General features: G+C 37.5%; 1 protein-coding gene across 1 annotated transcript in view; it reads left to right on the top strand.

Moving 5' to 3' along the window:
- Positions 1-17,807, top strand: part of LOC113226367 (RNA polymerase II degradation factor 1-like) — a 93,161-nt gene extending 75,354 nt beyond the window's left edge. The window contains exons 2-4 of the mRNA XM_026458972.1: positions 13,947-14,069; positions 15,069-15,248; positions 16,344-17,807. Coding sequence (XP_026314757.1) covers positions 13,947-14,069; positions 15,069-15,248; positions 16,344-17,549 — 1,509 coding nt within the window. The 3' untranslated portion in view covers positions 17,550-17,807. The remainder of the gene's footprint in view (positions 1-13,946; positions 14,070-15,068; positions 15,249-16,343) is intronic.
- The last annotated feature ends 236 nt before the right edge of the window (positions 17,808-18,043 follow it).

The raw sequence follows: 18,043 nt of genomic DNA, 5'->3' as shown, positions 1-18,043 counted from the left end.
TTCACAAAAAAGAATTGAATATCAATTCAATAAAAATTTAATTAATATTAGAATGGTTTAAATTTATTTCTCTCTCGAGTTTGGGTGTAATTTGTGATTGTGTTTGTGTGTGTTCATGGCACCCGCAATACAAGGTTTCCCTAGTACGGGGCTTGAGTGTAAAAACTTTTTTGTAAAGAATGTTTTTTGTATTTTTTTTCTTTTTTCTGTCATATCGATAGTATACCCTATAATGCTTATAATCATAGTGTAATGATTTGCCAAACGTCGTAGGGTAGTCGCCGATTGTAACCCAGAGTACGCTAGACGTACTGGAAGGGAAGTTACGCAGCTATCGTGTGGGGAGGCTCCTTTCGTGCATACCAACTCTACTACTTATTCGCATGATAATTTCTACTGAGAAGAATGAGTAAGCTACTCGAGGTGTTGCTCGTTGTAAACGATATTTCAAATGTCACAGATGAATGAGCTAAACGGGTCACTGACATGGATTTTTGGCATCCATATTTTTTTATAATCAAGTGATGGGACGGACATGTGCGCCTGATGGTAAACGACATCTGTTAATGTATGTAGACACTATACTCTTCCAACTAACCTTTGAATAACTGATTAGTTCCTGAGTCGGCAATAAAAAAAAATGTCACTTACTCAATTAATTACACAGACAAATTAATTGTATAAAATATACATACGAATACTTAACTATTAAGTAAATGTTAATCTTTTTTACCTAAACAAGAGGTATTTCGAGCCCTGAGCTATATTTCTTTATTTTATTTATAGTAAATATATTTATTAGGTGTTACAGCCTGAACTAATGCACCGTGAACGTAAAGTAATAAACAGGAAAATGTACAAATAGCCATTTCTTTGATTTTGCCGCGCTTATAATAACTGACATTATCATTTCAAAGTACTGCTACGTGGGGCGCACTATACGTTTCCGGAATGAATAAGAAAATAATACAATAAATGGTCAGAAATGACTTTATTGTTTCTCAAAATGCACTTTTTCACACAAATGAACCAATTTTGAAAACGTTTATGCCACTCCTCCGTGACAATCTCTGAAACATATTTTTGATACTCTTCGACAGCCTCTTCAGGTGATGAAAATCGTTCACCTCGTAACTGGTTCTTAATTTTTGGAAATAAATAAAAGTCACAAGGTGCCAGGTTGGGAATGTACGCGGGATGGCTTATAAGGTCAACGTTGTTCAAACGCTAACGCACACATTAGGGAAACCCTGTGTCGTGTGTGCCATGGACACAAACATAGACAACCACAAATTACACCCAAACTCACGAGATAAATATAAATATTTCTCCCGGCCCCGGAATCGAACTCGAGACCTCTGCGTTGCAGTCCAGCATAGTAATCGTTCGGCCACGGAGGCAGTTAAAAGTACAACATTGTAACGTTTCAAATTTATAAGCAGTTTTTTCCATCTCTAATTGCATCAGTGGTAACACTCCCGTACAACATTGGCAATAACACCTCCTCAAACAGCCTTTCATACTGGCTCTAGTTAATATTAAAAACACAAGTCGCTTTCGCCCAGTTGAGCAATGAGTATTACGATGCAAGTGACAAACATTTCGCATGAATTGAAGTTTACTATTTCGTAACCTTTACTTATTGAATAAACGGAAGAAGGTTCACCGTCATCACCAATACATTATTTATAATATAATAATTATTTCAGATATTCATTTCAAGATTTACAACGAAGTTTAATACTATAGTCAAACAAAAATTTTATACTAAAGGTACTTTATACTAAAATTATACAGCTTCTGCGTAAATGTATGCTAAAAATCCGTGGTAGTGACCCGTTTAGCTCTTGCAGGTAGTATCAATCCAAGATGTTTATAATAAATATTGTAAAACATGGTTGACGCGCTACAGTGAGGTCGAAGTTGGAACAGCACCCTGAACGCATTGTATAGTAATTTATGACATACTCCGCCAAGCATTTTTTCTTTGCACCAGATGAGTTTTTGCTCATAATTGTCAGGAGAATGTGGTTGAAACATGGTTGACGCGCTACAGTGAGGTCGAAGTTGGAATATCACCCTGAACGCATTGTTTAGTAATTTATGACATACTCAGCCAAGCATTTTTTTCCGAACAAGGAAATTCCTTGTACTATGACTACCAGAGCAACCCAGAATATCCAGAACCATTTTAGAAAAGTTAATTTCCCAAATTGGTCCCACCGGAAATCCAACCCGCGACTTCCCCATCCAGTGACAACAGTGTAAACCATTGGGCCACCAAAGTTGTCAATTGAAAACTTTACACGTTTTCCAAAGATTTAGTGGACATGGGACTAGTTAACTTATGCCTCAGGGTGACGACCACAGTCGCAGTGCCCCTGAAAATATTGCGATTAAAAGCTCTAAGTGTCACTGCAACTGTTATGAACAGGCGTGTAGCTTGTCACCAGGCGCACGACTTGTTCGTCCCGTCACTTGTTATTTTATTATAAAACTAAAAAAATACCAAAGGTACGAAATAAAATTTGCTTATTTGGAGGGCTATTTTCGATACTAAAGTACAGTTATCGCAGTACGACTCAAAATAGTCCACATTACTCATATGTTATGCGTGGACTAAGATAAAACGAAACAATTTCGACATTGTAAGTAACGCAAGTGTACTTGGAATCCGTGTCAAACAGACCGACGTCCTTGCACGAACGTTAACCGCATACTAATTAAGTAAACAGTTTTTCTTGTATGTGACGTCACCACTTTCACTATAATATAGTTCATATATAATGATATATAATGAGCAGGGATCGGAATAGGTAGAGTTTTTTTACCTAAACTTCTAGGAACATAGACAAAAATGGAGACTGCCTTACTTTTTTTCCACGATACCTCTCTAAAAAAATTCCAATCGAGAGATCCCATTGTTCTAATTAAAAATTGCTATATCACATTTTGCCATAAATGTAATAGTTTAGTAGGAAAAAAATAAAATGTGTATTTTTTGTATGGGATCATACCTTTAGTGCCCCATCGTTACAAAGTCTTAGTCGATCCAGTCTTGGAATCACTACAGACGTATCATTAGACCTATCTTATACAGATTTGCACACTAAACGCGTCTCTAAACGCGTCGATAGATTGAGTTTTATAGACTAAGCCCTTTTTTGAAAATAGTACTTATCTGGTTTATAAATAACACCTCCAATTGTAACTTTTTTATATAAAAAAAAACTGACCTCGAAAGTACGTGGAATTATATATATTTGCCAAGTTTTATTGAAACCGGTTACCGGAAAGTGAGCAAAATTTGCTACCCTTGGAGGTGGAAATATTCTCTTCACATTTAAATGAGACCAATACTGAGTTACCCTCTTTCCAACAAAAAAAGAATCCCCAAAATCGGTTTACAAATGAGTTATCGCGTAACATACTATACAAAAAAAAAAGAAATAAAAAATGCATTCGAATTGAAAACGTCCTCCTTGTTTTGAAGTCGGTTAAATGATCTTTTGTTTCATGGGTAAGTAATTTTATATTCATTAAATTCTGCTACTCATTCGTAATGCTTCTTATGAGAAGAATGAGTAAGAATGTGTAGGGGTTGCTCTATGTTTTGTCGTTTATAATAATATTTCAAATATGATTTACTCTCTATAATTTACAAGTCCTTAACATGTTTATAGTACCAAGTCCGGTCTTGTTCTGAAGAGGTAGGTAAGCAATGAGAGATTGTAAAATCTAAAGACCTGTCTATACAATCGAGCTTCACCGGTTGCGCAAGTCATGTTTGTTGTATGCAGTATATGCAATGTGAAAGAAAAACAGTAACCCATGATGGATGCACGGATAACTGCCGTCATGTGTTCACAGAGTGTTATTTGAGCCATTTCAATTTATTTATCATCTTTGTTGAAGAATTCAGTAAAAAGTTCGTTTGCTTAGTGATATCTAGTATCAACGATTAAGTTTCTAAGAATAAAACTTAGGGCATTCATCATTCAAACCTTTGTCTACCTAAATTTTACAATCAGGAGGATTGTAAAGCCTCCGTTCGCTATATAATAAGCGAAAACGTTTTCATACCTCCTAACCTTGATGTATTTCAGTTAATTTTTATTTTTTTATTGATATAAGGGATTAAGGGAAGGTTTTAAACAAGAGGAAAGTTTATGTTTCGATTTTTTCCATATTAGATCTGTAGAAATGAGCATGTAATTTTTTTTCTGTGATATCAAGTGACGGGACGAACAAGTCGTGTGTCTGGTCGTAAGCGACACGCCTGTCCGTAACAGTTGCAGTGCCACTCAGAGCTTTAAATCGTAAAGATAGGTTGACAAGACCGACGTACGACGACGTACCTGTAAAATCACCAGCACCCTTACCATTCAAAAGCGGAACACAGTAATGCTGACAACTTGGCGGCTTAATTAGGTAAGGTGGCAGTACTACCCTAGACGAACTCTTTCACAAGGAGTCCTAGTGCTACTAAAATTCATTATATGTCGGATTTCTCTCATACGTCTCATTACTCTATTAATAAGTCACTATTAAAGAGACAGTCACACTTACAAAGTTTACACTTTATTGCTGTTTCAAGATAGCAAACGACCACACAAACTTTTTAATACAAATATTTACGATATTGTGAAAAATTGGCTCATAAATATAAATTTATTCGCGGTGAAACTCGATCGTGTAACCGGACTTTTAAAACGAATTATTTAAACGGATTATCATACAATGACCGTACGGTACTTGTTGACAGCCTTTATGCGCGGGAGTCGATATCTCTAAAGTTGAGGAAATATGAGATATATCCGGTTTATAATGTTTAATCTTGATCTTTATTGTGTTTTTATTTTGTTGTTTGGGACACGGTGGAATTCTTTTAAGGTACTTTATGATATATTTTGTAATAATTTGGCCCCCTAATTAAGTCTTAAAGATTTGAAAAGGAGTGGTTTAAGTTTTAAGTCTCTCGTGACGAAAGCGCGCGTGCGCAGCGATTATGCAACAGTCGCTGCCCGCGATTGGAATGCGGCGTGCTAATTCTAATTAGATGGACATTGCGTGCCGATCTGGTTACATTACGATAATCTGTTTACTAAGGACTGTTTGTTAAGGAGTAACAAGCGCAGATATTGCGTCAAAATTTGCTGAAAAGCTATAGTTGTTTTTGTCTTAATTATAATAAAACTAACCTGCAACTAACGATAATACATTTATTATTTATTGCACTAAGTAAAAACAATAGAAACACTAAAAGGTGAATAAATTAAAAAATACCGATACTTATATATAAGTACTGCCTCAGTGGCCGAACGGTTACCAAGCTGGTTAGCTACGCAGTGGTTTGATTGCCGGACCGGGGGAAATATTTGTATGGCCTAAATTTATTTGTCTTGTGAGTTAGGGTGTAGTTTGTGATTGTGTGTGTCCATGACACCTGCGACACAGGGTTTCTCTAGCCCGTGGCTATGAGTGTGCACGTTATTTATTTATTTGTTATAAATAACAATAATATGCACAAAATGAGTTTTACAAGGTTTTAAAATTTAGCCAACGATATACACATGAATATATTAAGAGAAACCTAAAAAAAGGATAAATTATGATGACAACGTTCATGATTTTACACGAACCATTGGCCACACATACAGAAAGTTTAATCAAAAGCAAAAGATGATAAAAGTAATTGTTTTTTTCAATTTAAACGTTCGGAAATATGTGGCTAGTGGTTCATATGAACATTGTTATAACTGGCCTTTAAATATGTAGTGTTAAGGAGAGATATGTATGAAGGGGATCGTAGGACTGTATTTCTAACATTTTTCATATAGATCATATATTTCAATCCATCACTTTCGTACAAAAATTAAAATATCTATAGATCACTTTAAACGTAATTACTCGGTGCGGTAGCAAAAATTAATTTTTATTTTTTATTTATTTATTAAATTTTTATAGTTTGTTGCGGTGGAAAAAACACACAAATAAAATTTAGTAAAGGCAAACATTAACAAAAGGTTCTGATTATTTCTAAAAGAAATTACTTCCTGCAGCCTGTATTTAGGGTCACATACAAAAATAACGGGCTTACGTGCCCAGCAAAACAAAAATTATGTAATGCTAAAACAATATTTAAATTATTACGAACTATACATATTTCATAATACACTACCTAAGATATGAATTATTTTTATGGATGACAGCATGCGGGAGGCAGTGCTAGACAACTTACCACTAAACATATATCTACAAAGTGTCAGATAGTACAATAAAAAGAAGTTTATTTTTATAAAGAAGTATGGCGACATCGCGGACCCAGTGTTTTTGACGACATGCATTAAGGAGACCTATCAATACTTGTGATTATTATCAAAGCATCAAAAAAGTTAATTGAGTATAGCCTGTACACGCTGGGGTTATAAAGTTGATATAGGTTATGTTTATAACATTGTCTTGTATTTCGCTTCAGATGTTTGTTCGTAGTAGCAGAAAACAACAAGTTTTCAGTTTGTTTCCGAAAATAATAAAGAACTTCCGGAATATTCCCAAATCTGCTAAACTCTTCCACATTTAATATAACTTATTAAGTTCTGCGACAATGAAAATTAATAAAAATTAAATCTGCCCAAATGGCAGAAATCTGCCACAAATGGTCACACTGTTCTCAATATCAATGTGCATATGGTTCCTTTGCAACTTTCATTGTATCTCATTAAAATATTGTCTAGATATTTTTGTCACATTGTGTTTTATTGTTTGCTTTATGTTATTACTGTTTAATTGATTATTTAATTAGGTATTTCATAGCTTTAATGTTTTATGTGTGTACTATAAAATAACCAATACTAAAGTATTGGTTGTCTTTTTTATTGGTTAATAACCAATACTAAAGTATTGGTTATTTTATAGTACACACATAAAACATTAAAGATAAGGTAATAAATATTCAATGATGCTTAAAATAAACGTACGTACAAGAACGTCAACCTAATCTACGGTCGAACTGAGTCAATTGCGCTGTGTTCTTGCGTCTTTTCAATAATACAATGTTTTACATTTTTTTTTATTCCTGACGTCTAAAAATATACAAAAATTTATTGATAACTAGGCATAAACTAAAACGCCCAATTATACTAGCAAAGTTTATGAACAGCTCTTCGTCGTTATTGGGGCAGATTTCGCCATCCTTCTTTATTATGTTTTGTGAAAAGCAATGGTGCAATTGTTGTTTATTATGTTATTAATATAGTCCTGGGAGGTTACTAGTGTTATTTTTATTTATTTATTAAGAAAACCAACGACGATACACAAGGTATTTTACATAGTATATAGAAATATATTAAGGCTAATGACAGGTTTCCCTCGTTTACATATCATTCAATAATATTAAACAAATTGTTATCAGTAAGTGCATTTAACATGTAAATAAGGTAACACTAGTTTTAGATGCCGAAAACACAAATAACCCTGGGTAAACAAAAAGATGATTGTAAAGAAAGTTCTGCCAGCCTTTTCTGGAAGGAAGCAATGTGCGTGCCTGGATGTGTAATATCAGTATAATTCAAAATGTTTCGCCGCGAAACTTTTTTTGTATTCTAGCACGATATTTCAACACACTTGCATTCATCATGATTACAGATCTTCCTCACGATAGTTGTGTTCCTCATTACCTCTTCTCAGAGTCTCTGTTATACTCTTTTTTTATAATACTAAGTGACGGCACAAACAAGTCGTGCAACTGGTGGTGAGCGACACGCCTTTCCATAACGATCTGAGAAGAAAGAATCTGAGGTACACTACCACTGCGCCCGACACCCTGACACATAAGTTGACAAGTCACATGTGCCTGTATTCTCACCAGCACCCTTACACTCACAACCGAAACACTGTAATGTGACCATTACTGCTTGGCGGTAGAAATAGGTAAGGTGGCAGTACTTCCCTGGACGAGCTCTTTCACAAGGAGCTTACTGCTGTTAAAATCTTTTACATAATAAGTGAAAATCATTATTCAAATAAAAAAAATGCACTTACTTTGCCGTTAAAAGACATAAGCTTAATATTTATTATATGAGAAAATGCAATAAATAAATCAATGCAAAGTTTCTCTCTTTATCACAGTATGGTACCAGATCGAGGGCAATCCGAGATTAGCACGAGTGATTTCACGAAAGTGAGAGCTCATTATTGGAGTTAAGTCATTCGTAATTGTATATAACTTATAACAATATTGTTTAATATAATAGATAGTGTGTGAACATTGTTTAAATATCACTCTCGATTTTCTTTTTTGAATTAAAATAGAGCGCTTAACACTTGATAGTTACTACTTCGTTACAGCGATTGTATTATAGTTTTACTATGTCACCGTTTTTAATGCATCGTTACAAATAAACTATTGGTTTTTAATCGAAACAAATACAGTAAACGATTATGACTAAGCATTAAAACATAATGTAAAAGTACTTTATGTCCATTTTGTTTGCATATACTTAACGTTTTATTAATTTAAAAAAGAAGTGAGAAATTTTCCCAGTTTGTAAATAGATAGTAATTTATGTGACGTTACATAATGAATGAAATGTCAATAGAAAACAATTTTGACAAATCTCACACGTTACTTGATATTGAACGATATGATAGTTAATTCCGACTCTAGTTTTTACAATAAAAATTACAATTAAAAGTTTTTATTTGCCGCCACTTCGCCAGTCGTAACATGCGCTTCCTGAACATATCATAGAGAGCTTATAATATGTGTGTAGATAAAGCAGTGTATGGCATTGTAGATAATTAGGCATTAAAACACTCGTGAGATGTTTTTATGAAACTCGTCTGTCGGCTCGTTTCATAAACCCACAGACGTGTTTTGATACCTTTCATTATGAAACAGACACAATATAAACTACTATTTTTGGATTTTTTAAAAATAAATCAATGTTAGGAGCCCATTACAGGTCCCATAAAAAGACGTAGTAGCGTGGTTTCACCTATTGCCTCGCATTCAGAGCCAGTGGGTTTGAATCCGGGTTCGCATCTCATACATTTTCGGAATTTTTATTAATTTGAAATTTATCACGAGCCTTTCGGTGAAGGAAAATATTGTGATGAAACCTGCATTAACCTATAAAGCTTCGTCTGAGAGGAGATCCATGCCCAGCAGTGGAACAGACAGAGAGTGATGACAGGTTCCATGGCCACGGTGGAATCATGGGACTTGTAATTAGATTCATTTGTAATGTACAAACTGTAGCGTGAACCTAAAAACTTTTCTCACTTTGTTTATAGAATAAGTACAAAAAAAATATTACATAATGTGTGAGGTGAACGCCCTACGACGCCCCGTGACCTCCCGACCTTGTATATATACATACAAATGTACAGTTCAACACGACGATGGAATGAACTATGTTTGACATTTGTTCGCCGCTAGAGTCTAATTATATGCTTGTCTTTGGCATTTAATAATTAGGGATTTGTAACTGGTTTTAAGCTTCATTGTAGTTTAAGGATGTGGTGCCTTATTTAACTATACTACCGATCTTGTACTGTTCCCTGTAAAACCGAAGTTATACGTAGGTTTTAACGTAAACGCATTATACGGAAAAAGTGTTCGGCATCAGTACTGTCCTTTGTAGGACGCCAGATTTAAAAATTCTTTGGCATGAGTAGTTTGCCTTGTAGGACGCCAGATTTAAAAATATTTGGCACAAATAGTTTCCCTTGTAAGACGCCTGATTCAAAAGCATTTAGCATCAGCAGTTTCCTTTGAAGGACGCCTGTTTTAAAAATTATTTGGCATCAGTAGTTTCCCTTAGACGTCTGAATTAAAAATTACTAGGCATCAGTATTCCCCTTTGTAGAACTCTTGATTTTTGTATCTTCGATATAACATTAGATAAAGGTGATTTTGCAAATTATGTAGGTAATAACATGTCAAATTGTCAACCACAAGGCTGATCTTCTAACCGTATGTATTGTTTCAATGTTAAGTTGTGAAAAGTTCAAGAACCACGTCACGCGCAGCTTAATTATATGTAATTACTTTCGAGAAGTTCAAGGAAAATTAGTTTTCGTTTTGGACATAAAAATTGATCGAAGGTACTTTAAAAGGTACACGTAACAGTAACTACACTCGCAAGCAAAGAATACAGGTCAGTAACATTGGAAAATAGTAATTTACCTTTTTTACGACTTTGTTTAGTAATTATTGAGCGCAATAATATTTGTTTACGTCTTAATAACTGCAAGATCCTAGCTCCATTATTACACGGAATATTTCAAGTTTTGCTGACAATTTTTATAAAGCCTAATAGTGAAAACGAGCCGTGGTAACCCAGTGCGATTACTTCTCTAACGTCTCTCAATGTTTAGTAGCGATGCCCCTTGAGGTCTAGAAAAGTATTGTGATGAAAGTTGCACGTCCAAGAAGGTCCATAACCCATTGCAGAAATGTGATTTCCTCAACCTGGTGTACTATGATCTAGACTCTCTCTAGAGAAGATCCGTGGCCAGCAGTATGAATGTAATGGTTTGATGATGACATTAAATTTCTCACGAGTGTTACCTACATATTTATTTGTATGGCCAATAAGTTTTTATTAATAACTGCCTCCGTGGCTGAACGGTTACCATGCTGGTCTGCCACGTAAAGGTCCGGAGTTCGAGTCCCGGGCCGGGAGAACTATTTGTATAGCGTACATTTATATATCTCGTGAGTTTGGGTGCAATTTGTGGTTGTCTATGTGTGTGTCCATGGCACCCGCGATATAGGGTTTCCCTGTGTGGTGAAGGTGTGAAAAAAAAATTTGAAGTACGATTTTTGTCATCTCTGGAAGATATCTTAAAGCATATTTGAATCAGGGTTGTTGCCGATACAGGTATTTTACATATGCAACAACCCTGGTTTGAACCTTAATTTTTTGCAAGAATGTTACTGGCAAACTCAGATCTAGCAGTTTAGCATGGAATTACGAGGACGAGCAATGACGGCCTCTTTGAAGGAAATAAATATAAGAATTGGAGCAACAGGCCCGCTCGTCTAACGTTGAAATTCAGTGCTTGCCTGAACACAAGGGGGAAAACGTTGTATCCACTGTGATGAACGTTGCGAGAGGGATCTTATGCACAATTGCGGAAAACAATATTCACCATGTAACTCGGATTGCCAAACACAACTCTACAAGTCTCCGCCCTAAGTCCATTATTATGCAGTTTTGCAGTCCAAGAGTACGCGACAGTTTTCTAGCCGCGTCTATAAAGGTCAATAAAAATAGAAAGCCGGAGGAAAGGTTGAACAGCAGCCTTTTAGGGATTGGGGGCTAAAAGGAGAATTATATGCCGTGGAACATCTCTCATCTGAGAACAAGAGTTTACATGCTGCACCAAGAATAAAAGCTAAGGAACTGGGCTATCAGTATGTATAGGTCAGAAATGGAAGGTTATATATGAGGAAAACTGATGGTTCTGACTATATATATGTTAAGGATACAGAAACGCTGGAAAAGATTGTGTAGCTGTGGTCGAATGATTTTCTAATTTAATTTTGTTTTCTTTTTCTTTCTTGTTTTACTTTTTGGGACTCATTGTTCAAAAAATGTCTAATATTAACATATATTACCAAAATGTAAGAGGTATCAGATCCAAATTGACAGATGTTTACTGTAAGATTGCTTGTTGTAATTATGATGTAATTGTGTTCGCGGAAACTTGGCTTGTGTGTGGCATATATGACTCGGAGATCATGGATGAGCGATATACAATCTTTAGGCGAGATAGAACGAATAACATATTTAACAGTAAGGTGGTGGCGGTGTTTTATTCGCAGTTTCAAAAAAAAAGTACTATAGGCTTTTTGACTATGAAAGCTCTTGTGATGATCTTTGGGTCAAGTTATTGTTTCCTATTGGCGTAGTTCCTCGGGAGATTTGTTTGTGTGTAGTATACTTACCACCGCCTATAAAGCTTAACGTTTTAGATCACTTTATGGATAACGCCAACAAAATATTGGAGCAGGATCCAAAGTGTATAATCATGGGCGATTTTAATCTGAGCACGATCAAATGGTTGAATGACGATGGAACCTTGATTGACTCGCATCGTTCTGTGGGTTCTCGCTTGGAGCATTCGCTGTGGGACTATTTAGCTTTAAATAACCTTAGGCAGTTTAACTATTTGCTTAACCAAAACAATAGAACTCTTGATCTAGTCATATCTAACATAGAATCTCTCACCTTGCAAGAGTCTTTGCACGTATTATCCAAAATTGATCCCCACCATCCACCAATACAGGCACAGCTTACTTTACCTAACGAAACTGTAGCACAAAAATTGCATACCCACTCGAGACTGAATTATTTTAAAGGTCTTTTTTTTTTAATAAATAACGCGCACACTCAACATAGCCCCGCACTAGGGAAACTCTGTGTCGCGGGTGCCATGGACACACATATAGACAACCACAAATTACACCCAAACTCACGAGAGAAATAATTGTAGGCCATACAACTATTTCTCTCGGCCCGGGAATCGAACCTGGGACCTCTGCGTGGCTGTCCGGCATGGTAACGGTTCGGCCACGGAGGCAGTTATTATGATTCTATTGCTGACGCATTGAATAGAGTAGCCTGGCATGAAGAATTAAACAAGTGCACAACAATTGATGGCGCGGTCGATTGGTTTTACACTATTATTCGCGAGCTTATACAAAAACAAGTTCCACGTCATACTATCAAAAATAAAAAATATCCCTTTTGGTTTTCAAAACAACGTATCAGACGATTTAATGAAAAAATAGATTGAGAATAAAATTGAAAAAATAGTAACAATCCGTTAGATGCAATTGAATTTACTTTGTTTAAAAAACGATGTTATTACATGACTGTAGCCTGTTACAGCTCTTGTACTGCGAGTTTGGAAGATAGAATAACACATAATTCAAAATGATTTTGGAGTTACCTAAAGCATAAAAAGGGTACAATCAGTAATTATCCTAATTTTATGACAAATGGAGTGGATAGTTCGGATAACGTTGAAGAAATATGTGATTGCTTTGCGCCGCATTTTTCCAAGATGTACGTCGACTCCACAGATGCTATTCATGCTAGTTATACTGAAACTCCCAATTGTATAAATAATAACATATTATGCAAGGTTACCGTAACTGAAAGCCAAATCAAAAAAACTTTAAACCGTTTGGATATAAATAAGGGAGCCGGTCCAGATGGCATACCGCCCCTTTTTCTGTCTAGGACTGCCGATAGACTAGCCCTGCCCTTGATGTTGTTGTATAATAGATCACGATGGTGTTTTCCCAACTGTTTGGAAGAAGACTAAAATAGTTCCTGTTTACAAAGCTGGTGATAAAACAAATATTACCAACTATAGACCGATTGCCATCCTGTCAGTGTTCCCCAAAGTATTAGAGGCTCTGATCTGTCCTATAATGTGGTGGCACTTAAAACAATTATTATCGGTCAATCAACATGAGTTCGTCAAGGGAAGATCAGCCGCCACAAATCTTCGTGCACACACGTTGATGCGGTTTACACCGACTTTTAGGCGTTTGTTAGGCGTTTGACACAGTAAACCACAGCACCTTAATACATAAATTGCAAATTTACGGGGTTTCGGATCCTCTTCTGGGTTGGTTTCGGTCATATCTGTCGCAACGTGACTTAAGAGTTGTATTGAATGGACTAAGTTCTAGACCGAACATCTGGCATTCCACAGGGATCTCATTTAGGGCCTTACTTGTTCAATCTTTTCATTAATGATGTGGATGAATGTTTTGTTTAATAAATAAATAAATAGAAATGCTGCCATTATCCTGGACAGCCTCCTGTCTTCCATTTTATTTTTCCGTATGAGCTGTTCTATGATATTGTATTTGTGTTGATCTAATTTTTATTTAAAGCTCCGCCTTTCTAATATTTCAGTTCCTATGCCTGCTGGTAGCAGTAAGCCTGTGCGTGGGCGCACGACCACGTCAGCGGCTGCAGCCTGTTGAAGACGCGTATGAGTACGAGCCACAGACGCAGGATCAGGGAGCCGGAGAACAAGTAAGTTGATGTTTGTTCTGTACTTGTAAACATTTTTTCTATTCCTGTACTGAATCTCAATTTTAACTTCATAAACCATATCACAAATACGCTCTTTTTAGTTCTGAACCAAAATTCTACTGTCTGTGGTAAACGCTATTGAACTAAAAAAAATTAATTATAGTTCTGGACACGGAAATTTGTGAACCGATTTTGATGATTCTTTTTTTGTAGGAAAGACGATTTCTCAGTATTGGTCCCATTTAAATTTGAAGGGTATCCTAGTACATGTTCCGCTCTCTCACAATGGTCAAACACGTTGTCATTTCAGCCTTTGTGTGGACCAATTATAAGATCAATACCATTATGACTGGAAATAAATTGTTATTATTACTGTAAAGTGTGTACTTCGAGGAAGTATTCAATTGTCGAATCCGACTCGGTTGGGCAGATTTCGGGAAGTTCCGGGACGTCTTCTCGTCCGCAATACCGCAGTCCTTGAAGACAAAAGTCTTCGAGGAGTGCGTGTTGCCAGCGATGACCTACGGCTCTGAGACGTGATCACTTACTGAGGGCCTCATAAAAAAGCCCAAAGTCACTCAAGGAGCCATGGAGCGAGCAATGCTCGGTATTTCACTACGTGATCGAATCAGAAGTGAGGAGATCGATAGAAGAACGAAAGTCACCGACATAGCCCAAAGGATTAACAAGTTGAAGTGGCAGTGGGCAGGGTACATAGCTCGTAGAACTGACGGCCGTTAGGGCAGAAAGATTCTCGAACAGAAACCACGAACTGGAAGGCGTTCAGTGGGACGGCCCCCAACTAGATCGACTGATGACCCGGTAAGGGCGGCGGGTAACAGATGGATGCACGTTGCGTTCGATCGGCTAGTTTGATAATCTTTGAGGCAGGCCTATGTTCGGCAGTGGACGTCTTCCGGCTGATATGATGATGATGATGAAAGTCTGTACTGCATTTAACAGGGTTTTCATTACTTACATTTTTATTTTTATTTTCAGGTGGTGTTAGTCTCTGCTGACGCATACAACGCATTGTACCGCGCGCAGGACAGGCAGGATGAATACGAGAGACGGGCACTGGCCCGGCCGACAGCTGCGCCCGCGCCGCGCTTGAGGCAGGCACATGTGAGAGAGGAAAATAAGCAGCCGCCAGTGCAGACTATTAGAAATTACAACAAGGTGAGCTGATAGACACGAACCAAAGAAGCGAATCTTCTTGCATCGGTTCTGTTTCCCGTCTTTGTTTTTCCTCTCATTGAGTAAATATATAGGTAAGATATATAAAACGTTTATTGTTTTGCATCACACACACAACAGTAGAATACAGTAAATGGATTAAAAGGGAAACATAGAAATCAAAAATTAAAGAAAATAAAATAAAAACAAACAGCAAAAAATTTATTTTAAAAAAACAATACTAATCTACTGATCAACAGCTTGTGTGTGCTGCAGTAAGTCAAATAGGTCGTGGTTCCGTGCAAAATTTACCCAGCACTGATTTTCAGCGTTAGAGTAGACTAAGAAGCAAGCTAACGGTACCCTGCTCCAGAATTTTCAGCTCCATTTTGCATATAAAACTTACTATCCCAAATCATCATTCTAGATATAAAACAATCATGGATGCACGGTTCCGTAAAATATTAACATCCCTTTCTACACCGTACTCGTTTATTATTACTAAAAAATAAAGTTTCGTCTGTGAACTGGACACAGTCCTGGATTATCTATTTGAAGGCTACTGAAGGGTGACTGTGCTTAACGACTGTTGACCGAGGTCAAAAAGAAAAGATTTTTAGTAATATTCTTCTCTTTTATTTCTTATTTTTATCTCTATTTGGTTCACAAGTGTGTTTTCTTTGCATAAAAAGTATTTAAGCTCGCTAATAATTACCGTTTAAGAAACACATTACTACATTTTATCAATAACTTGAGGTGGACCTTATTTTTAACCTTTCTCTGTACCTGAGTGTCTATCAGAGACATTGCAGCTCCTAAATGGATAGATCGAGATGGTTTTTAAATATTTTTGATGAACATTTGCTCAACGATTCAAGGATTTGAGTCACATACTGTAAAAATTCAATGAGAATACAATATTATTATAACCTTGATGTGATGCTGCAATCAAGACAGTCTGCAGACTGTCCAACTCCTCTTCTACTTACAGTAGAATTGTCTTGTTTGGGCTCATTGAACCAGACTTCGCTGTTTTGTATCATTTATTTTAGGTTATATGTTTAGAGTATGTTCCTAAAGTATTCTTTCAAATTCCAGGTGAACGACGACGGCAGTTTCACATTCGGTTATGAGGCGGCCGATGGCTCTTTTAAGGAAGAAACCCGAGGTACAGATTGTGTCGTCCGCGGCAAGTACGGCTACATCGATCCTGATGGCAATAAGAGAGAGTTCACCTATGTCTCCGGAAACCCCTGTGATCCTAACAAACCTGATGAAGACGAACCCGAACCACAATCACAAGATTCCGGAGAAAGAGACGACGGAGTTCCCAACTATCCTACCAGACCCGCTCACAGGCCTACTACACCTCGTCCAGCAACCACCTACTTCCAAAACGATTTTAGAGATGCTGATGAAGACGAAGCGGAAGCGGAACCTCTCCAGCATATCAGACAGAGAGTCGTTCAACGCCCGACCATCAGGCGCCCCACGATCCAGGCACAGCACATCGCTATCACACCACGCCCTCTCCCCTCCACAACAGCCCGAGCACTTCCACCAGCTACCACTTTTAGACCACAGCTTCTTCAAGTGACGGCCAAGCCACAGATTCAATACACTCCTGAGACTTCATTCTCCCCATCTCCCACCCCTATTGTCACCACTCCCAGACCTTCACAAATCGACTTTGCAGCTGAATTCGATAAGTTCCACCGTGAGAACCAACTTCGCGAATCCTCAACGACAGCCAATTCGATAACTCCAACGAAGACGACACTTGCGTCACCAGCGCCTAGCGGAAACCCTCTCTACGCAACCGAACTTGTGTACGACCCTGCAAGTGGTTCATACAATACTCAACTCTTCCAGACCCTACCTCAGACTAAAGGAGAATTGAACTTGAACCAGAGGCTCCAACCGTACGTTGCTCAGCCACGACCTCAATATCAAAGGCCTTTCATCCCCTCGCCCCAGATTCCCTCACCTCCTGCTTCTCAAGCACCTAACGTTCCGTTGTTCAGACACCAGATTCAGCACGTGAATCCCCAGGAAGTCTACCAGAGACAACAGGCAGAGAATCAGTTCCAGAACTCAGCGCAGTTATTCGCACAGCAACAGCAGATTCAGCAAAGCCAGTTGCAGAGAGATAGAGCTGCAGCGCGCGCCCAAGCCCAGAGGCTAGCTTTATCGCAGCAGGAGCAGAGACCGTCCCCACAGTACTACTTCGTCGCTCCCCGAGGCGAGTCGGCAGCCACGGGACAGATCGACTCCTTCCTTAGAGGGCACGGCATCCAATTTTAGTGTAGTGAATTGAGCTGGGTAATCCATTATCGACCGCAATTTCAGTCCGAGAAGGCCATAACCGATGTACAAGAAATGGTCGATTGTCGAGTGTTGTATAGTATCTAGTTCGATGGACAGTGGCGGCCGGCCGCAAGTGTACATATTAATCAGTACCTTAATGTAACGCTAGTATAGTTGTTAGTGTAATATTGTAATATGAAAGGTTTTTGTGCGTGATAGTCCAGCGCGCTTTGTGTGAGCGCTATGTAAAAACGTAACAAATAGTAATTTGTAATATTTTGTTTTAAAATAAATTATATTTTTTATATTAATTTAGGTCATTTCATTTGTAGCTTGCTAAGGTACACACACCAGAACATCGAGCTACACATTGACGTATCTTGTTCTGTTGCACTGGAGGCGATGTTCGAACAAAAATGTGTAGTCTGATGTGCCGTTGTCCGTATTTTATGATAGTTACAATGCATTCAAAAGTATATAGATTTGCGACC

Source organism: Hyposmocoma kahamanoa, unplaced genomic scaffold (genome assembly GCF_003589595.1).
Source record: "Hyposmocoma kahamanoa isolate Upper Pololo Valley unplaced genomic scaffold, ASM358959v1 190, whole genome shotgun sequence".
Taxonomy (NCBI): Eukaryota; Metazoa; Arthropoda; class Insecta; order Lepidoptera; family Cosmopterigidae; genus Hyposmocoma; species Hyposmocoma kahamanoa.
This window is presented reverse-complemented; position numbering and strand designations above follow the sequence as displayed.